At 40.4% G+C, this 22697-nt stretch overlaps 1 protein-coding gene across 9 annotated transcripts in view; it reads left to right on the top strand.

The window, feature by feature from the left end:
- utrn (utrophin) overlaps window positions 1-22451 on the top strand; it is a 225825-nt gene extending 203374 nt beyond the window's left edge. For 8 of the 9 annotated variants that reach the window (XM_023279832.3, XM_023279833.3, XM_023279834.3 and 5 more), the window contains 6 exons: window positions 7991-8152; window positions 9182-9419; window positions 15520-15595; window positions 15849-15932; window positions 18015-18040; window positions 21124-22451. In XM_023279832.3, the coding sequence (XP_023135600.2) occupies window positions 7991-8152; window positions 9182-9419; window positions 15520-15595; window positions 15849-15932; window positions 18015-18040; window positions 21124-21132 (595 nt within the window). In that variant the 3' untranslated portion in view covers window positions 21133-22451. The remainder of the gene's footprint in view (window positions 1-7990; window positions 8153-9181; window positions 9420-15519; window positions 15596-15848; window positions 15933-18014; window positions 18041-21123) is intronic. The other variant, XM_023279837.3, reaches the window with a different exon arrangement.
- The last annotated feature ends 246 nt before the right edge of the window (window positions 22452-22697 follow it).

Below are 22697 nucleotides of genomic sequence, written 5' to 3'. Positions count from 1 at the left end.
TATCAACCATCCAAAGAGTGAAGAGAATAGGCCTCAGCACTGAGCCTTGTGGGACACCTTTTGCAACTTGCATGAGATCAGATTTACTATTTCTAGTAACCACACACTGCTGTCTGGAGATGAGGGAGCTTTGATTTCAATGTTTCATCATGTCTGGGAAAGTTCAATAAATAGAGCTGCACAGTAATAATGTAACTTAAGTGAAGATTTTCTATTTGATCGATAGTGTCCCCATTCGGCACTGCTTTACATACTTAAACATGGTAGCAGTGGTGCCACCATGAGTTAACAAATATCACAAAATGTTTTAGCTAATATCTTAGCATCTCTGAGACGTAGATGAAAGGAAGATGTGTCTATGGATTCATTGGATGATATTGACGAGAATGACATAGGCCACACTTGTTTATGTTTTTAAATTGTTTCTTCCATGTGGAATTTTAAGCTATGCATCAAGTCTTCACCAAACATTGTACATGCCACTTGCCTCTAAAATTGATCATTAAAAGAGTTGTAATAGAAGTGGTGCAGGGGACTATAAGTAGTTTAATTTGTACAAGCTTTCCCTCAATAGTGCGAAAACACAGCAGGAAGTTCTAACTTCTCCAGAAATCTTGTGCCACTAGCCAACTGTGTTGTCACACCTTGGAAATAATCACATTGACACAGTGCTGCAGCTGCTATATATAGTTACAGCAAGCCTCTCAGAAACATCCACGGGAGCCTTGTGTGTTTTTCTGTGTTTGATATGAGAGGCAATGTAATCATCAGAACAATGCATACCTGTTGTAGTATAAATAGAACCACAAGGCCTTGGCTTTACCTGGATTTCACAATGAATAGCGGACAGAGAGGATTCTATAAACAGGTTGCTAGAAGATGCAAAAGCTACACAGATCTCTGTAAACCAAAAAAATAAATGCTTTTAATAAGTGTGTTTCAGAAGTGTTGAAAGTGCACACCTGCAGAGCAAAGAGATTCATTCCCCATATGCTGCATGTAAAGAAGGGAATATGGTTTGGGGATTTTTAAAAGGGAAATTCTCTTTTAAAGAAGTGTTTACAGCAGTGGAAAGACACATGGGAAGACGGTTAAGACCTTTGAGGATCTCCAGTCAAGATCAAATGAAGCATCAACCTTTTCTGTGTGTAGGTTGCACACATCAGCAATGCATTTCTGATGTACGTGCATCATGAGCACAACACTTCACCTTCATTCAACCTTGATGCTTAGAATGGCACTTTTAGAAGCACAAAGTCTTCAGCTGAAGAAAGCTGCATTCGTCTGCTCTCATTGCTTTTCAGCTGATCAATAGGAAGACAGAAAAATAGAAAGACAAAAGCTGTTGGTTAGCAGGAGGAGGTGGGAACAGAGGTGGATTTATTTTCCTCCTAAAAGCTTTTGTAATGTGGGACAAACACATTATCACTTCTCCTCCTCACTCTCTCTTTTGTGCTTATACTGTGGCTTATTTAAGAGAAGAAGCCATTATCTTTGCCAGCTCTGAAAACAACACTGACGCTCGACACAGAAGCGTGCACAGCGCTAATGAGGTGAGGAAGATGATGGTTTGATGAAGGCTAATGGGTTTAACAGCAGAGAGAAAAAAACATTTAGAACATAACCATAAGTCTTGGTCATTTTTACATCTGTAGCTTTTCTTAGATTTTTGCTTTCTGCTATAAAGCAACAGCCTCGATGTAAGTGTGCAGATAAAGAACATTTAAAAACCAACCATAAAATTATACTGCTTGTAGATAACTGGAACTAGTACATCTTTCTGAAGACTGGCAAAATATAGCAATCAACTATATGATTGCTATATCTAAAATCTAAACAATATGGCAATCATTTATATGACTACTGTATTGTTTAGATTTCAAGAATAAAACACTAATATTGCTCCACATATCATTTAATTATGTATAATCCTGATACAATAAAAACCTGTTTTAGTTGCTGTTGCACATTAGACTAATAATTAGGCTTTGAATGGGAAACATTTGAGTCTGAGACATAAAAGTTTATTTACTGCAGCCTGAACAGTATCATTAATTGACAAGGCAGCTGACTAAAAATTATTTCTGAGTGCCATTTGTTTACATAACAAGATCTTTGCAGGAAAGCATGCTGTGTCATAGATGTGTACTGAACCCTTAGAGCCTGACAGATGCACTTGCAGTGAGGTGTATCACATATCAAATGAAACTATATGACTTTTCCTTTCCAACTATGTCAGTAGTTTGTTCAACAAAGTGTCATCGATAAAAAGAGTACTCTTGAATTTTAATCAGATTTAATACTTGTTGCTACCATACAGTTGTACGTCCTTGTCCACACTCAGTCTTGCTTGAATACTCCTGACCTCTTCATGGTATAGATATGATAATATATAGATATGGTAATATCTATGGAGTGCAGTCACTGAAAAGATATTAACATATCAAAGCAATGATATGTTAATATCATATCACAAGAAAGAGAAGAACCTGAGCTTTGTAGTTATGCCTGGTAAATATTTCATTCATACTGAAGCAATAACATGATGAAGACGGATCAATTTTGTATGATAGTATCTTTTCTCATTTCTTCACCCGTATCTCCTGCTTCTCGGTTGAATAACTCATGAAGTCCTGTCATTTCATAGCGTTGGCTTACTGCAACTTAACCTTTGCATTGATTCAAGGTGTCTCTCCCTGTGCCAAAGAGTAATCTGGTTTTAAAATGACAGAAAATGTCTGTGTGGTCTCCAACGTAGGACTGACAGTACATCCCACATTGTTTGAAAAATAAGAAAACAGATTCCCTTTAATTGCAATGATTCCAAAGTTGTGATCAACAGAGGAACACAGGTCACCTGTGCACAAGCAGGCAGTGAAGATCCAAGACTCTGCTTTACCACCTCCAGTATGTTCAGCGCTAAGTGCATATTTTTTCTACGCCATTATGGTTGTGATATTGCAGCTTCCACACAGTCTTCCCTACACAGCTGCAAAAATGTCTCTACTGCCAGCATTTTGTGCTGAGATGCATGTAAAAACATTACAATTTTATAATACAAGATATTGAAAGTATTATCATATCAAATGATGGAAGATCTGGAAAGACTTGACTGTTCTGAAAAAAAACATACAACATGTATGGCTGGTCCAGATAGGAGCTTAAAAGTAAAGTTAGTGAAATTACCCTGAAAATGCCCAAAGGCTCTTGCTGCGCTGCAATCGAATCAAATTAGGTGTAAATGAATGTATATAGCTTTTGTTGTAGTCCTATTTTTCACATCAGTGTGCCCATTAGTAACTTTGAAATCTCATGTAAGAGTTGTGGTATTGTTTTAAGGAGACCACTACTGTTTCTTCTCAAACAAAGTCAAACATTGTGTCTTCTTGCTACGAATTAACTCGCCTTTCTCCTCATTTTCAAGCTTTTGTTTTTAGTTTATGATTGTCTTTCCTCTCATTCTCAAAGATGTGCTACGTTCCGCCTACAGCCGATTTCACCCAAGCCTCTTTGTTTATCACTCCACTCCATCTGCTTGTTTGTGAGGAGACACACACACACACACACACTCAGAAATTATCCCCACGCTTCGTAGGACTTCTGGAGGTAGCAGCTCACGAAAACTTGCATTGTGTAACATGGATGAGTGCATTTACCAATTACATGCATGTTTGACTTTTAGCTTGTATTTTCTGATCATTCAAATCCTGCAAACATCAATTTAGACTCACTGCCAGCTGTGTAGTGATATCAATAATTAGTGTGGTTGTGTGTGTATGTGTGCATTTGGTGATTATGGGCTTTTGTCATTTTTGTTTTGCATTGCTTTTATCTAAAAGGGAATCCTTAATTAGGAAGTCAGAGTCGCCTGTTTTGTCTGACTTCCAGCCAAAGCACAGCGTTGTCATCAATGCCTGACGTCACTGACGAACAAGACTCCCCGCTTTCTCTTTTTTTTTGAACCAGGCTTTTTTGTTTGCTTATCTCTGGTTTTCCAGTCTTTCCCCCTGTGCTGAGCCTTTTTCTTGTCTTTCATATTATGCCCTTTATTCCCGTCGCTCTCCCTTTAATTTCTCCAGCCCTTTACTTGTTAAAGCACCTTTCATCCTCCTCTGTCCTCCCCTCCTTCTCTTAGCTTGCTTTCATCATTTTTAGTTGCAGACTAATCATGTTTTACCTTTGGGACCAGACAACATACAAATGAAACACAGCACAGAGGTAAACACTGAAATGCTTTGTTGAATCCCTGCATCAACAAAAGTACAACTCTAACGATGAAGTTGCTGGACTTTGCAAAGAGAAAGCGAGGTTTTAACGTGTCTCACCAGAGGGGGAGAATAAAAGATTGTCGCCTCTGCCCTTCTTTCATCCTCTGACTTAGTTTTTGCTGGTGTTCCTGATTTCCTTGTTTCTTGTTCTCCTGTTTCCCTCTGTCTATATCTCACTGTTTCTTTCTGAGCTGAGCTGATAGTAGTATTCAGCTTGTGAGGAGCTGCAAGCTTTGTGATATGTTAGCTGTGGCATCAGGCCCGGCGACTATTGTTGTTGGGTAAAAACTGTTAAAGTCCCCTCAGGCGTCTCCTCGGCTCACCCTCACCAAGCACGACACTCATATTCACAGTGCGTTGCAGCTACAGCAAGCTAATAGCCTCGATCGTCACCATTATTCACATTTAATTTTTCTGCCACACTGATGCTCTTTCCCCTGTCATCTCTTTCTTTTCTGAGTCTCTTTCTGTTCAGCACACTCCCTGAGCCTCCAGTCCTTTCATAGCACTTCCTCTTTCTGCCCAGGTTTCAGAGAAGGTGGTTTGTGTCGGCTCTACCCCCTGTAGTCCCCATTTTCACATGTAATGATCCCCTTCTGCCGTCCTCTGGGTTCTCCCTGCTAGCCACATTGTCCTGCTGCAGACTCCTGTTGTCGGGGACCTGCCTAATTGGTCACTCGGTTTGTGTGGGACCCCCGTCTCGGGCCCCAGCAGACGAACCTCGCACCAATTTTCGAGTTTCTCTATGGGAACCAAGCCTTTCTTCATCGTCCCTGTCTGCCCGACATACCAATATTTCAAAGGGAAAAGTGTGTGTGTGTGCGTGTGTGTGTGTGTGTGCGTGTGCGTGTGCGTGTGTGTACTCAGTAGCTGTGTCATATCCGACTTCTTGTCTTTGTTTAATGTCTGTATGCCATTTTTTAGTAACTCAGTGGTTTCAAGTTAGAGTGAAAAACTAATGAATAACTACATATATGTGCATAAATATGATGTAATCTCTGTCAGAATCTTCTGAAAGATCAGAAAAAGTGAGATTCTTTAAAAAAAAAAAGAAAGAAAAGTAATGACTGCATAAAGACATAAAAGATGAAACCATAAAAGAAAAGGCGAGGAAAGGCTGCTGGTTACAAAAGATAAAAAGCAATGAAATGTCTTTTTTCTTTAACTGAGAGAGCAGAAAGGTTCAAAATATATTGGGGGCACGGCTTACAAAGTTTATTTCATGACTCTTTTGTCATGGGTGTCTATAAATTTAACAAAATACATAAAAGGTTGAACTACAATCTTAAATCTGTTTCTTAAAGAAAAGAGCTCTGAACTTGTGCTTCACATCACACAAGGAGCTGAGGCTGGTCAGTGATTAAAAAAAGCTTTTCTCTTCAGCGTACATGGAAGGCTAGTAGCTTGATGTATTGTTCCTTTTATGCAAAAAGACATGAACGTCTCAATTTATGTACCTTTCATTAGCTTTTCGCTAGGGCTGCACAATTATGGTCAGACTGATAATGCCAATTATTTTGAAGGACAAATGGTGAAGTGGCAACAGGGTCGTGGTTGCTTGAGGCTCATTAATGCATGTGAGGAGTCAAGGCTGGCGTGTATAATTCAGCCCACAGAGCAACTCTTTATCACAAATGGCTGAAAACCTTGATGCAGACTATGATAGAAAAGTGTCAGAACACACAATGAACCATAGCTAGCTGTCTGGTTGCTGATCAGCGCCATGCTGACCTCTGACCAACGTCAGAAGCACCTGTAATGAGCAACGTGAATGTCAGAACTGGATAAAAGAGCAGCAGAAGAAGATAGTACGATGAATCACATCTTTTTTACATGACGTAATAGCTGGGTGCATGTGCATCGTTTAACTCGGAAGAGATGGCAGCAGAATGCACTATGGAAAGAAGGCAAGCTGGCAGAGGCAGTGTGATGCTGGAAAACCTTGGATCCTGTACTCATGTGGATGCTACACTGACAAGTAGCACCAACCTAAACATGGTTGCAGACCATGTACTCCGCTCCATGACAAATGTATTCCCAGATGGCTGTGGCCTCTTTCAGCAGGACACGACTTTGTGTCACACAGTAGACATTGTTCAGGAATGATTTGAGGAACATGACAGAGATTTTAATGTGTAGACTTGCTCACTAAATTCTCCAGATTGCAATCTGATCACACATCTGTTTGAAAGTCAAGTTCCATCCCAGAAGGTCCCACCTCACTTGTCATACCGCTTTCAGGACATGAAAGATCTGCTGCTCATGTCTTAGTGCCTGATACCACAGGACACCTTGAGATTGGGGACGCACCATTCCCGGTCTTTTACTCGTGGCTTTATTGGCATGCTTCTTACTTCTTTGCCTCTACAACCAAGACATCAGATCACTTACTTTGAGTGGATATGCCATTCCATGTATTTGGTTCAAAAAAACAACAATCACATGTCCATATTCCAACCCAAAGAACACCACCAGCCTGCGATCAAACACAGTGAATCTCTCATGCGTCACACTTGAACTAATCAGTGGCTCCTTAAATGTGCACTCTACTCACCCCACAGTGCCCCTCTAGTGACCCTTACAAAAGGCTCCACTAGAGATGCTGTTTTGATTGTATGAGAGGAACATGCATAATATTAGACACGTAATGCACTGACCAGCTACAAATCGCCGGCCTAATATTGTCTAAGTTCCCCTCACGGTGCTGCCTAAACAGCTCATCAGTCAGGGCATGAACTGAAACCTCTGGACTTCTTGGGGTGTTGTGTGGTGTCTGGAACCAGGACGTTAGTAATAGATCCTTTGGGTTGTGTGGGTTGTGGGTCATGGCCTCTGAAAATAGGGTTTGTTATGGCACATCCCACAGATGCTTAGTGGAATTGGGATCAGGAGAGATTTCAGGACAGTGCAGCATCTTTGGCTCTCAGTTGCATTCCTTGAGTCATCCCTGAACAGTCTTTGCAGTATATGGGGTGCATTGTCCTCCTGAGAAAGGTTGCTGCCAGTGGACAGGCCTGCTGGAAGGTTTGTTTAGCTGTGTTTTATGTGTCAAAGTAACCTCCACATTAATTCCAGGATTCAAAGTTTCATGGCAGAACATTATACTGTTACAAGATGATCAGTGTTATTCACTTCACCTAAATTTGGTTTTGATGTTGTTGCTTATCAGTGTGAGCTGGAATTTAGGCAGTTTGTCACTCAGTGCATAGTCTGGTACATTTAAAAAGTAAAGTTTAGTTTTGTTATTGATTGCAAGATAGTGTCAGCATTAATAATGAAATGAATTGAATCCCTGTAACTATGGATGGTAGATGAGAAAAATGAATTTATTTTCTGAAGGAAAAAGTTGAAATAGACAAGGCCATTGATAGAATACATTTTAATCAGCTAAGACAGGAATAAAATGACAGAGTTACCACAGTTTTTATGTTACACAGTTAAAAACCGCTTTCACCTCAACTTCACTGTTTCTTTAAGTGCAGCTCTATTCCTTTTGAAAACTCTATTGTATTTCCCAGCATTATTCACATGTAATTTCCAAACATAATGAACGTTTTAAGTAGTTATCATAATTCTTTAAAGGACAAAACATTTTTTCATGTGTGTATTGCTCAAGTGCTGAATTAAGTTGTCTCTAAGTGAACAGAAGGTGGATTAAACTGACTAATAGCTACAAGATGTTTGGACTCCTGGCTTATCACTTACCTCTGCTCTTTCCACAGGGATGATGAACATGCCCTGATCCTTCAGTACGTACAGACGCTGGGAGGGGAAGGTTCCCCGTACAGCCAGCCACAGAGTCCTGCCCAGATCCTACAGGCTGTGGAGAGGGAGGAGCGAGGTGAACTGGAGCGGATCATAGCTCGTTTGGAGGAGGAGCAGAGGTAGGACATTAGAGATGAAAAATGTCACTTATAAAATGATGATCTTAATAAAATAATCGAGATCAATAAGAAGTTATTAGTATCAAAACTATGGACATTGCCATTATCAGAATGCATTCAAATTAAATAAAATGTTTTTTTTGTTGTTGTTGTTTTTTTGTTTTTTTTGCATGCACTGTTTATTCCCAGCCTCTTGGTGTAATTCGAGTGCATGTGCTCACTTCACACTCCAGTGCACAATATTCAAACATACACACTTCCCAAACTCCCAGTGTGTCTCATGTGCCAAGTCCTTCCATGGTTTGATTTGTAAATGGAGATCGCTTAGAGACAAAGTGACTGCACAATCCATTGTTGTAAAGACGTTTTTGCACAGTAGCTTGACTGGTGTGATTTAACACTGATTACACACATATACAGGCAGACTGGGAGAGCGAGAAGGACAGAGAGAGAGAGAGAGAGGGGGAGAGAGAGCTTTACTGCCAGGCTCATAAACGCCAACTTAAGTAAAGCACTGCAGCTTACAGTTCTACACTGAGAGAGAGGAGGTGAGGAGGGAGTGAGGCGGGAGATTTGGCAGGGGTCCTTTATGTTTGTCTATCCACTTTAAATAGGATTTTACTGAGAAAGCAGAAAGCGGAGGTAAACACGAGTGTGGTATTTTTCTGTGACGCCCCACTGTGGGGGTTCAGGAAGAGGCTTTTGAATGCTCTGTTTGAGAGTCTTTCGAGGATTATAGCAACAATCATATATTTGTAATAATTATTTAACGATGGAAACGACCACACAGTGGAGAATATAGATTATCCCTCATTTGGGGTTTTGATGATAGTGGAAAAACCTTCCTGAAAACTCCCAGGTGTTCAGTCTGGTTAAGATTTGATGACTGCCAAGGACACAGCATGATTCACGTAGTTGTCGTACTTATAAAACCAGTCAGTGACACATTGCGTGTGCATGGATGGATCTTTATTTTTTGTTTCTTCAGTTATTTATTCTAGTTTTTTGCCTCTAACCTGTCTTCCCCAGGACGCTGCAGAGGGAGTATGAGCAGTTGAAGGAGCAGCATGGCCAGCGAGGGGCCCCTGCTGCAAGCCCCTGGGAATCAGAGGGCCCCTCAGCCCACCCTGATGAGGCCGATCTTCTCGCTGAAGCCAAGCTGCTACGACAACACAAGGGCCGGCTGGAGGCGCGCATGCACATCCTGGAGGAACACAACAAACAGCTGGAGTCTCAGCTCCACCGCCTCCGGCAGCTACTGCACCAGGTGACTTAATGCTCACACTCATTTGTTGGACAGTTTTATCCCAACAATCTACAGGTTATACTTGAGAGAAGACAGAGATAGATAATCATAGACTCGCATAAATATTTCCAAAGTAGTCATTACTCAGAGGGCAACTCTTTGTTCAGTACTTTTTCCCTGACAATTGCAAAGGTTAAAACTGATTGTTACAGCAGCTGTGAAGAGCCTGTTTGCAAAAGAGAATAGCTGTCATTTGGTACTTTAAAGACAGAAAGCACCGTAGGTTTTAAAAGGAGAACTAATTAAAACCTGAGGTAGCAAAGTTCTCTATTCTTTTCATCATAGGATAAAAAGTATTTGTTGTTCCATCACATCTCTGGAACACAATGCACATCATGTAACAAAAGCCAAGTACGACTGTATTAGAAGTGATAATAGCAGTTGGAGAGTGGAGTCAAAAACAGTAGTACATGTCCACCATTTCTATCACCACACATCTCCGACAAATGAGGTTGTCAACTGAACTCTTCCTGAAGGTCTTAGTGAAGTTGGCAAACATTTTGATGGACAGGGTGGCATCTGGAGAGTCTGCAGGTTATGGGGGGGTTGGAACCTTTTCAGCAGCTCCAGTAGAAGTGCAGTTCGTATTCTGGCGACATAAAGACATGCCTTGTCTTCTTGAAAAATCAGGCGATTGAGATTGCCATCAAAGGAAGGCAGATGTGTTCTTTGTCCATGGCACCATCACTCTCCTGCCTCCATGAGACACCCTATGACGTTGGCATCAGCATAGTGTATGAAGCCAAATGCGACGTCTGCTGTCTGCTCAATACAGCTGAAAGCAAGATTAGTCAGCAAGAAAGACGTTTTTTGTTTTTCTTTTTCCCATGTTGCTAGTGTCCAACCAACAGGCCCACTACAGCCAATTAGGACACTGTTCTGCCGGAAGATTAAGGCCCTGGCATCACTGATGAGATTGCAAACCAGCCTCCCTCATGCAACTTTTCACAGTTTGAGCAGATATTCTCTGGTTGTGCACACCAACAACCTCATCAGCAGTCTCTGCAGCTGATAGCAAACAACTCTGTAGCTGGACCAGCTGGATGTGACGATCTGCAGCTCGGGTGGTGACATATGGTCTGCTGTCATGTGGCAGGCTGTCTGTCCTACCATGCTGTCTGAAAAGATTTCTTAGATGCCAAATGGTGGAAGCTGTGGATATTCAAGTGCCTGGATACGGTCCTAACTGACATGCCAGCCACATTCTCATCTCTCTTTTGTCATGTGTGGCATTGTGTCATTTGAATAAAGCTGCATTTTCAGGTGGATTTTTGTAGTCACTGGTCAAAGTGTGATATCACACCTGACTAGTGTCTGACCAGCTGAAAAACCTTTTGTCTATAATTGGGTAAATTTATTCCTTTCAAACCACAATAATAGAGATGAGTTTTATAAACTTTTCTCAAAGTCAGAAAGAACACCTCTTGCTGGCTGCATTTAAATTTTGATCAGTTTATAAACATCAGAGAGTTGATGATAATTGTCTAATGGAAACTTCATACAACCAGTATGTAACATACCACTGGTTATTTTGGTCATTGTCTCGTTTCCAAAATTAAATAAAATTAATTCATTTTTTCCAGGAAAAATATAATTTTCACTGCAACAAATTCTCCTTTGAGCACAGCACACAAACAACTGTGATTTGAATTTTATTTTTCGCCATAAGTTGTCTTTCCTTTTGGGTCATTAGGCTTGTTGTTGAGGAGCAGCCGTGCAGTAATCACAGTTTGCCGATTCACTAACACACACCAGCTGTCAGGGCTGTTTCAGAGCAACTCATAAAATAAAAAAAGACACATTTAAAAACTGAACACTGGCAGAATGCTTTCAGTAGATCAAAAGGACTCTCTCAAAGTCATTTAAATTTAATGTCAACATAAATACAAGCTCCAATTATTAACCCACACACACGTCTGTGTGTATTTGTGATAACTCATTTATCCTGACTTTGTCGTGTCTCTGAATAACAAAAACTGCTCATCAAGACCCAGATTAGATCCTAATCACATCATTACCATTCCAGCCATTTTCGGTCTCCAGTCTCTAACAATAACTACCAGATTTGTTTGTGGCAAGTGAGAAATGTATAACCCTCAAGTCAAACCAGCAGCAAACTCAACAAAACAGACTGAGCAAACGGGTATTGGGTCTCTGGAAGCTGTGGAACTGGAAGCATGATAATAACTCACAATAAATGGTTGCTGACGTGACTCAGCAGGTGTGTAATGGATAAGGGTTAACATTTCACAAGTAAAATAGGAGTTTTTAGACGGTAGATATACAGTTGTTAACATACTGATTGTGTACATAGTATCTAACTTAAAGGAGCTGTATTGTGCCACTTTTCATCAAATTAATGAAAATCTCACATGTTCCCAGAACAAGTGACAGATGGTTCAATTCACCATGACACTATAACCTGTGATTTTCTCTGTGCATATGTGACTAACAGCTCAGGCAGTTGACCACACGGCAGCTAGCATACGTTATTTAGTGTGAGAGACCAGGACTTTCTATCACTTCTTCCACTCATCCATCTTTTTACATGGAAATATCACCAAATTCATAGCACAGCCGTTGTTTTTAACTTATGCTTTTTGTGAGTTTGAAAGACGACGGCGCAGTTACAATAAAAAGCAGTTTAGTGGTGAATAATAGGACCTTGTGTTTCAGTCAGTGCTTTATACTCATTCTTTTGTCTGAGAACAGCTTTATCTGGAGTTTGGCTTTATTATAACACAGTGTATATGAGCACAGAGAGCAGGAAAGAAGAAAACAGATGTAAACATTATCTGGGGAAACTCACAGTAACCATCCAGTCCTTGTTAACTGGTTTTTCCACCATCTTTGAATGTCCTTCAGGTTTGCAATTTCCACAGAGCTCTAACCTGCGGTATACAATCACAGTCACAGTTCAGCATATTAGCTACACAGCATGCTAATATTAAGGATTTCCTATTATTGTTGTGACATTGGTGTCAAAAATACAAGTAATGTCGAGTTCCTCAGATGGTAGGAGTGCATGAAGACTCATGTTCACTCTTGCAGCCAACAGCAGAACATTTGGTGTGTTTTGTTTGTGGCTGAGACATTTTAGAGTTAACAGAAACAGCTCTAGAAAGTAAAGAAACCAGGCCGGCTCATTTGTAAGCAGCAGGCAGTAAAAGGTTAGGATTATACAAAGTATGAGCTGGACTACTGTAGACTACTTACCTGGTACATAGCGGTTCAGTAAAATTCCTTCTGTCTTGTAAACCCAGAAGGCTCTCCTCTCTAGTTGTGGGGAGGCTACAGGAACAGCTGAAGTAAAGATTTTCATATCATAACAGCTTTTATTTTACACCTCTGAGTTTATAACAATCATAAAACACTATAAAGTGGATTGTTACCATATAGGACCTTTATTATCTTGGTAGTGAATGTATTAATAACACAATGTAGAAATACAACTTTATAAGTCCTGAGTCTTGAAAAGCAAGAGTACTCATTAGTCAACATAGCATGATATTACACATATAGGATATGATTATTATTGACACAGGTAATTAACATTCAAGCAACATTTTCAGCTAGGTCACGTGTTGTTACATAAATTAATTTAGAAAAAATGTATTAAGTCACTCATATTCAGAGGTTTGTGTTGTAAATTGTTCAGTTTCTTATTGTGGGTCTTTCCAGTGCTGTGTATGCTATAAGGCACTGTGTCCCCACATGGAGCTTAACATGTCACCACATCCTGATGCTGATTCTGAAAGACAAAAAATACAAGGACGATGGCAGGCACAGCCACCTACACACAACAACAACATCCCCACACTAAATAAAAGCCTGTGCCGTGTCTCCAGAGACCTGATGATATGTCAACATGTCTTTCCATCAGCTGCAGCATTACTGCCAAGCTGCAGAATAATAAGCCCAGCCAGCTTGATGGCACGCATTAAACTCACACTCCTGAAGGCTGACCAAAGCCCTGACCTGAGCTTTTCTAAGACGAGCCTCAAGACACTCGCTGTGCTCCAGAGACGTTTCCAACATGTTAGCCTTTACTGGCGCCAGGGGCACCATGAGATGAAGGAGGAAAATACGAGGTGGGGTATGAGTGAGGGGAGGGAGCGACATTGATTTAGTTTCTTGCAGTGGAAAAGCTAAAGGGAGTGTGAGATTCTGCCGTAAATGTCACTAGACACAAAGCGTTTGCTCAGAAAAATGGCCTGTTTCATCAGACATTTCTTATCAACCATGACTTGAAGTATTCATTTATGATGCTTTTTCATCTTACTAATGCCACACATTGCTAGTTTATCTGTGACTCTCTATGTACCAGGCTCTGACCGCCCATCAGGAAGTTCAAGAATTTCCTCAGTGGGCCGGTATGTTTTTCCAAAGCTGTGTTCCTATTATATACACAGATCTTCAGTAGGTCATCTTGGCTGCAGCGCACTGAGCTGGTTAGTATCTGAAATTTGTTAAATGTGTCGAGGACTCATTGCTGGGGCGCTGGAAAGGTGTCAAACAAAGTGTGTTCAGATCTAACAGATTTATTTAAGTAGTCTGCAGGTGATGATGAGGACATTGGTAAAGAGGCAGAAACATCAGAGAGCATTAAGCAGGAACCAGCTGCTAAATGAGCTAACTAAATGTTTTTGTTAACTTCTAGGTGTACGTGTCAGTCCTGCAGCAGATTTGACCATTTCCAAGGTTTAACTGTCAGACTCGATGTTTAACAGAGGTTTCCCAAAAGTTCACGTTTTAAATAGCAGTTGTCAACTTGAACTGAAAATGGGTAAAATAATCATAAATTTAATGTTCCTCTAAATGACTCATTCTTTTTGCATGATGGCCTGTATGAAATAGAATATTTTCTGCAAAGCCCAGCAATACAAATGAGTTGTTAAATACACTACAATGTAAACAAACAGGTGGCTCTGAACAAGAAAGGGAAAGAACGGAGGAGGAGGGAGCAGGAACCAGCACAGATCCAATTAGAGGTGCACGACTGAGCGTTGTTGTGTGACTGTGAAGTAAATTAAAGCACAATGCATCATTCATGTGATGTGGTCGGACTACTTTATTAGAGCTAATTGTTGTTGCATTGAAAGAAATGGAAGGAGTGGCAAGTATGCTGCAATATTTTTAATCATTCTCATAATAAAAGCTAATTATTAACTCAGATTAGGTACATAAATTCAACTTATTTTACTTTCTGTGCACACAGGAAGAAATCGAGAGGAAAACACTGGAAAATTAGTTTAATCCTTTCAATTTTAGCCAAACCCGGGCAACACAAATGAACAGATTGTAGGAATTTTCTTGAATTAAAGGATTCGTTGAACAACAAACATGTTGTGTCAGTTTGAGTTTGGTGTATCAGATTGGAGCTGCTTTTTGTTGCTAGTCCTCCTCTGTACGTGCTTCCATTCTGCCTCATGCCTGAAGCAATGTTTTCAATGATATACCCGACACAGTGGGGCTCACAGCAGGACAAGTCAGCTGTGAACCCCACTGCTGATATCAAAGTGGGGCTAGTGGCTACTGAGCAGGAGCATCATAGAGCAGACCACAGTGGAGGACCTTGTGAGGAACATGCTGAATATCAACAATGTTTTTTAGATTATCTCTGCAATTTCTGAGCAACTGGGCGGACATTAAAGAGTAGGAAAGGAGGACTAATGAAGATTCGTACTGTCGCCTTCAACGTGGACACAGTGTGTACTATTAGTGTCATGGCTTTCATTTAATCCTTCAAGTTGGCAGCTCACAAATTTTTACTGTTGCACTCACTGAAAAATCTATGCAAATGTCCTTTGAGGTCTTTGAAAGTGATTCATACTGTAGCATATTGCAGTCATTTTGGGACATTGGCAGAGACTTGTTTGAGAAATGTTTTTGTACGCATGACAACAGCCTAATTGTGCCGCCCTCTGGTATTCCCTTGTCTCCGCCTGCTGCTGTGAAGCAGGGCTAATTTTGAAATTGTCAAGCAGATGGCAAGCGCAACAATTACATTGCAATGATTGAGTTTTCTGTTTTGTTTCTGCTTTCTGTGTCTCGCTGTCAGCCGGAAGTGGATTCAAGGGTAAATGGAGTGTCGCCTCCCACCGTGCAAGAGCGAGGGCCACTTACCGAACACTCAGGTGAGACTCTCGAGCTCAAAAAGTGTTGCATAGTCAGACACAGACACTCACTGTATCTTATCATATGAAGATCTGTCCACGGAATTAAGCCGATTTGGCATAAGCTACATTCTACAGCAGTTTGCAGCTTGTCTTATACGGTTCTCTGAAAGTTTGATGATTGCTCTCATCACAGAAAAACTTGTTGCTCGCTGACATATGGAGGTGTGTGTGGTAACTAAATCTAAGTCTCTGTGCCTGCATGCGTGTTCAGATGAGCTGCTGGACTCCCACAACAGCAGCTCTGACCTGGCAGATGTAATGGAGCAGATTAACAACTCCTTCCCTGCATGCAGTCGTAAGTTTCCCAATCCTCCTTTTCTCTCTCCTTCTGCGATGGAATTAAGTGGATTTTATTTAACTTACACTGTATAGCTGCAGCAGTTCTTTGCACAATTAATTAAGCTGCGTATTTTTTAGTGCTATAAAAAGTCAAACATGGTGGAAAAGTTAATACATTTTTTCTCAACCACATTTTCCTTAAATACAGTATGACACCTTCAAAATACTCATTCCTGTTAATTTTTTCTTAAAAGAAGCAGCAAAACCTCACAGTTGGAAAGCTGGAACGAAAGAATATTTGGCATCTTTCTGATATCTGTACCAAAATCAATAAATTACTGTTTTACACTTTAACATTTGCTGCTGATGTCTTATTTTTTACATTATGATTAAAACAATATTGATGTGATAGTTTGAGGAGTAGTGTGAGTTTGCAGTATGACATCAAAATCCATCCACGTAACACGTTGGTTACGTGTTTTTCACAGCAAAACACATAACAAACAGTATTTGCAAAAGATTTTAAGTGTTTTTTTTTCACTAAAATACAAATTTGCTTTAAAATTCGCACAGGTGGACATAATAACAGTTTATACTAGTTTATGCTCTCGTCTAATCGGTTATAAGTGCTGAGCTCCATCACAGCTGTGAATCTTTTTACTGTAAAAGTCAGATCCTGAATAAAAATACTTTGCTGATGTATCACAAGTTATTTTAAATACTTTCTTCGCAACGGGATGTGTATGAATTTATTTAGTTTTATATAGTTTTTTGAACCCACAAGGGATCATTTTGCATATCCCAGCTTGTTGGGGAGCTAGAGTGAGCCACGCTGTGATACCCCTCAAGCAAAGAAAGGTCAAGAGCCCAGCGCTGGACACATGGGAGTACTGTGTCTTGAACCTCTGACCTTCCAATGCCCAAAGCTATGATCTCTAGGTCACCACCATCCAAAAAACTGAGATAATGTGACCTCCCTGTTCGGTAAAGTAACTGCTAAGAAAAGGAAGCAAGTAGCAGAGTCAAGCCGGTGTAAGAACATTGTAGTGTAGAATAAGTAGAGAATTTTCACTGTTGAGCTCAAACGATGACTATCTTGCCCATATGTTCCACTCTGCAGCATCTCTTCACCTGGGCTGTTTTAGTGTCACCTTAATAGCCAAACTTCTCAGGATATTTAGTAACATTAACTGTAAAATAAGAAACCAAAGTGTGTCATTCTTCAGCTCTCATATTCACATCGTTTTTAACTACCTTCTCTACAGCAGCACAGATGAATTCCTGAGTGTTACCTGTGTCCTCCCTATGAAACATTTTCGGAAGTGACACTGTTTTGATCTTTTAGTCGTCTTCTTCCTCCTCTTTCACCACTTCGCACACTCCTGCTTTGCCTCTGATTCTCTTTCCTTTGCCTCGTACTGTCACTGAGCTTCGTTTGTGTGTGGTGTATGCATGTGTTTGTGTGCTGAGAAGTGTCATTTTAAAGTCATAGCAGCCTGAGCAGCAGTGCACAGTGGTGGATAAAAAGGTCTGACTTTATATTTCATTGAAAAGCACTACACAGTGTGCATTTTTATGCAGCGTATCGGGGTTTCTCTTCAGTGTAACTTTGTGGTTTCGATTCTGCTGCAACACTTGCTCAGACACAAAGATTTTAAACAAGCCCTTAAGGGTTTTTTTTTTCATTATCATTTAGATTTGGTATTTGATATGATCATGAAAAACCTTACAACCTCATTACTCTTAATGGCCGAATTTGAAAAAAAAATTCTGCTTTGGGGATGTTAATCCAAGAGAAAAATAAATAAAATGTTCAAATATTGAACAAGAGCTCACTGAATTTAAATTGCATTCAACTTTTTTTTTTTTTTAGTCCTATGAGGACTTTAGTTAAAAATCCATTCTAATCTGGCAGAGTTATTAGAATTTGGTTCCCGCACAGCTCCGAGGCAGCAGGACTGAGCAGAGCTGAGAGTGTGCATGAGCATGTGGGAGGGACCCAGAGGCTGATAATTTAGTGAAGACTTATGAAAACAGAAATGAACCGGGGAGTTCCAGTGTTAAACTACTCTACTGTCTCTTTGTTTGTCTCTTGCAGCCTCGAGCCTCTCCTCAAGACCACAGGTAAGCTACTGTAAACCAGCCTCTGTATGAGCAGCTTGCTTTTCTTTCTCCCTGCTCCATTGTTGGGTTGATGGATCGCTGTTTCAGTAATGGCTAAAGGTGAGAGAAGTCGGAGCAGAGCACATTTTAGAAGTAATTACAGCCGCTGCCACAAAAGTAGTCCCCTCCTTATAGCCTTCACCTGCCTCAGCCCCTCCACGTTTGGTGGCCTGTGGGAAAGAAGTGGCTAATGGATCTCCGGGGAGCGCCATTAGCGGCTCCTCTCATTCTCTAGGTCTGATGCCAAGGTGCATTTTGGGACATATGTATTGTTTAAGCCGCTGCCACTGACCTCCTCCCACTGTAATTATTTACCATGCTCTGGTGCCCCCTCTGCTTTGCTTCACTCTTCCTTTTCTCTAAGCGCCTTTTTAAACCCCTCAGCTCGTCTCTCTGCTCCCCAGTAACACTTTCACCTGCCAGTTAAGCTGCCGATGTGCTGTAAATCCATTTGCAGCACTTGTTGTTGCAAAACATTTCCATTTTTCTCTCCAATGACCATTTCAGCTTATCATTTTCAGAAAGTTACACCTCTGAATTTAATTTAAGTCAGCTCAAGTTTATTGTGACTCTAATTCTCTTAATGCGTTTTGATTTGCAGTCGACACAAGTGAACCACAGCTCCTCTCACTTTTCTTCTGATTTATATGAATCATATAATAAAGATTCTTCTGTTAGAAATCCTTCGGTTTGAATCCATGCAGCAGGTAAACACACTGTTGATTGTTCCCTGGATCATCTCCAGTGTGCCTTGCCTCATATACTCTCAATAAAAAGAAAAAATCCACATGTTACAGTAAAACAAAGAAATTATTAATTCAAACTGCTTGCTGCATACCATAGTAGTAGAATATTGGAAAAACTGACAGTTTTTCAGTGATACATATTACAAATAAATTTAAAAATCCTGGGATTTTCACCAAATTACTTGAATAACTGCTGGAAAGAATGAGTCATTCTAAAATAATTGGGGTGATTTTGTGGGGGAGTGCATCTGCACAGGAAATAAAAATGACTTAAAGGAGGCTGAATAATGACTTTACTGCAAAGACTTTTTTTGAATGCCAAGTGTTTGGAACATTTCCCACATGGTGGCAAAAGCATCCAAAAAAAAAACTTTTTTTTTTCTTCTGCTTTGGATGACATTCAGACGTGACTTAATCACACAGAGCTTTGTGATTTAAATCAGTCATGTGGCCTCGTGTAGCGACGACAACGGCAACATGTTGCTGACAGAGAACCTGTCTGTGGTCAACATCGTCCTCTCTGCAGCTGAAATCTTTCAATAAAACTGACAAAGGCTGCGTGACTGTGGCCAAAATTCTAACCGTGATTGTTTTTGATCGGTGCTGAGATGATGATTAGGAACTCTTCCACATTTAAATAAACAGAACACTACTTTGTGCTACATTCCTGCTCATACAAATCAACCTAGAATCATGCTTATATTGAGGTACCACTGAATTCAGTGCAATCTTTAGAGCTTAAAAATGAATAACTCAGACGTCCAGATAGCTCAAACGGGTTGAGTGGATGAACCATGAACAGGGGCTTTAGACCCAGATGCAGCCTGAGTTCAATTCCAGCTCTCAGCCCTTTACTGCTGGTTCTCCCCCTATTCTCCTGTCTGCCTCTCTACTAACCTATCCAATAAAGCCAACACAATGCCAAAAAATAACTTTAAAAAATGAATGAATCTGTCCATAAACCCCCCAGTTTCTGAACATCTTCTTATTGATAGACACTAAAGTTTGTTGATGTTCCCTCAGTGCCTCAGATCCAGGCTACAGTAGACTCTAGATCAGTAGTTGTGCACAGAGAAGCCTCTCGTCTCCACTGCAGGTCTTCTCATGTCGGATTTACCAAGTTGAGACCAAATCATTTTACCTACGTGGGCTGTGTTTCTATGAGCAGAGCATTTTAAGCGCCTGTATTGCAGTCGATACCAGTGTTGCCAAATCTCGCGATAGAAAGAAGCAGCCAGCTCTGTGGAAACAAGCCCAAAAAAGCCTAACAGTTTTGCAGTAAATTGTCAGTAAATGCAGTCAACATAAAAACTTTGAAGAGCTTACATTTTTAAACTCTGAATAAAATAAAAGACATATGCATTATGCATAAGCAACAGTAAATAAGCAACTACACTTCAGAAAACCTGCAACCCATGACTGATGCAATTTGCAAGCGAGAAAAACAAGCGCAAAGTCGCTAATAATAAGCAGACTTGGCAACGCTGGTCGATGCATGTAAATGTTCATATACCTGTTGGAAGTTAAAATCATGATCATGATCAATATTCCATTAATTTCACAGCTGTACAACTAATGTTGTGTTTCTATTTTGTAACCAAATATTCTTCTGTTCCTTACTAATTTTTCTGTGCATGTGGAGGCTGTTCCATCTTGTAGACTTGTTTTACAGTTTTGTTTTTGTATCAAGCAGCAATGTGTTTAAGTTATTTCACATGTGCACATTGCAGTTTTGATGATGCAACATACATCATTCAGCTCTTCTGTATACAAACATTCAGTGTTGATGATGTGTTGGGGTTCAGGCCTTCCTCTGTACAACAATATAATCTCATCTGTCACAACATGAGCATCATCTCATCAGTTCAACATCTGATATATTCATTTCCCAAACTTCTTTTTTTACAGTTTCTTTATTCTTGGTTAGCAGCATTCCATAGATTTCCTTTCGGTTTTACTCAAAGCCATGGCTGAATAGGTTTGAGTGCTTAATTTCATTTCTTAGAGGGCAGCAAAAGTCTTCCCCGAATCATCCAGATCCAGCTCCTCCCTTTCCTGCTCGCTGCGCTCCTAATGGACTGTAACTGGCTTGAGGGACTTCAGTCCATTTACCAGCTTTCAAACCCGATTACGTTGCTCAAACTTCTGATGTTTCCGCACGATGACGTCTTGATGAAGAGAAATGAGGCGGGTTCACCTGCTGCACTCGGACTGCTAACTTTTAGTGGCCATACTTGAACCCAGACACACAGCGCTGCACTGTAACTTTTTGCAATGATGAACTTTGTGTGTTTTCAGGTGATGTGAGGACCAATCAGAGGACGGAGCGTGTTCGTGTGCACACGTCAGTGCAAGACCATTCCCAGACCAACGATCCCCCGACCTGAAATTCCAAAGACACACAAGAGCAGACGACTTAACTACTTTAACCACCTTGTCTTGTACTATGCAAACTGTACATTTTATGAATTGTAGATTGTACCTGAACTTAATTGAACATTTGTCAGTGATTTATTTAGATATGCAGATGAGTATATGGACATGGGGCTTTGTATAGTGAAATATGCTTTTTTTCGTTTTTCAACGAGTGGTTTGGGATTCTGTTTTTAAGTCCTGCCTTCACTGGGAATCAAACTGTTACATTTTATTTTGTCATTCCACTGCTTTATACCATCTAGCCCCCAATTGCTGTTATTTGTCAAAGAAAGTAGCCACAGACTTTGTTAAATGCACACAGTTCCTGAGTGGCAGCATCTAGTGGCTGAAAGGACCATTTTTGAAAATGTTACCTCTCAAAGTGTCAGTTTTGTTTTAATATCTATCTTGTAGCATGCTTGATGTCAAGTTCCCCTTTAAAGCATCAATATGCCGGCAGACTTTGTAAACTTTACCCCTTCTGTGCCTATACAGTTAAAGACGAGAGAGAGACGACAATTATAGTGGGGTTGTGTATAAAAAGAGAAGTTTTTGGAAAATATAGATTTAAATCTAAAGTTGTCCTGAATCTGGGTTTGTAAGAGGCCCGCCATCATCGTGTAGAATAGTCATTTTTTAAGAGATATATGTTCAGAAATCAGTGGAAAGCCATGATTGCCTTGCTACCTCAGACTCAGACACAGTTTCGTTTTTGTGGTTCGTAAACTTGTTTAAAACAGTTGTGATCATTTACAAACAAGAGCAACGTGGTTCAGCATTCTAAGCTTTAGCTTACTGTATCGGTGTACACTGCAACGAGGAGTTACCAAGTGAAAAAAGAAAAAAAAAGAGTTACTATCACTGTACCACAATGGGTCTGTGGCCTGCTGAAGCTCGCCTCCCGTCACGATGAGTACTTCCTTATCTGTTGTCGGTTTTTTCCACTGGCCTTCTAGCACTGGTCCCTCACTGTGTCGTGTTGTTGTGCTATATGCTATCCTGTAAAACTTGTGAGATCGAACAACACTACTATAACCTCCTCTGACTGTAGACTGACGATGATGATGATGATTTTATTGATTGCAATCATGATGAGCTGTACCATGGCAGAGCTGTGTCGCTTCACCTGAGGTATGTAAAATAGATCGACCACACTACATGTAATATGGCTACGTTGTTTTATTCCAAATAAAATTTTTATAACAAGAACACATCCCACTCTGCTGCTGTTTATTGAATTGTTCGGATTGCTACAGTTGATTGACGCTGAATATTCAACTGTAATTTGGATTAATCACTCGACTGCTTTCATAAACGCTGATCAGAAATTCATCACGCTGTTCCTCGTGCTCCCACACCTGGTTGGAGAAACGCAGGCTTCATTACTGGCTCAGTTGTCATCCAGCCTGGACTGTTATTATTTATCAAAGGAATTGATCACGCAGTGAGAGATGGTA

Source organism: Amphiprion ocellaris, chromosome 12 (assembly GCF_022539595.1).
Source record: "Amphiprion ocellaris isolate individual 3 ecotype Okinawa chromosome 12, ASM2253959v1, whole genome shotgun sequence".
Lineage (NCBI taxonomy): Eukaryota > Metazoa > Chordata > Actinopteri > Pomacentridae > Amphiprion > Amphiprion ocellaris.
This window is presented reverse-complemented; position numbering and strand designations above follow the sequence as displayed.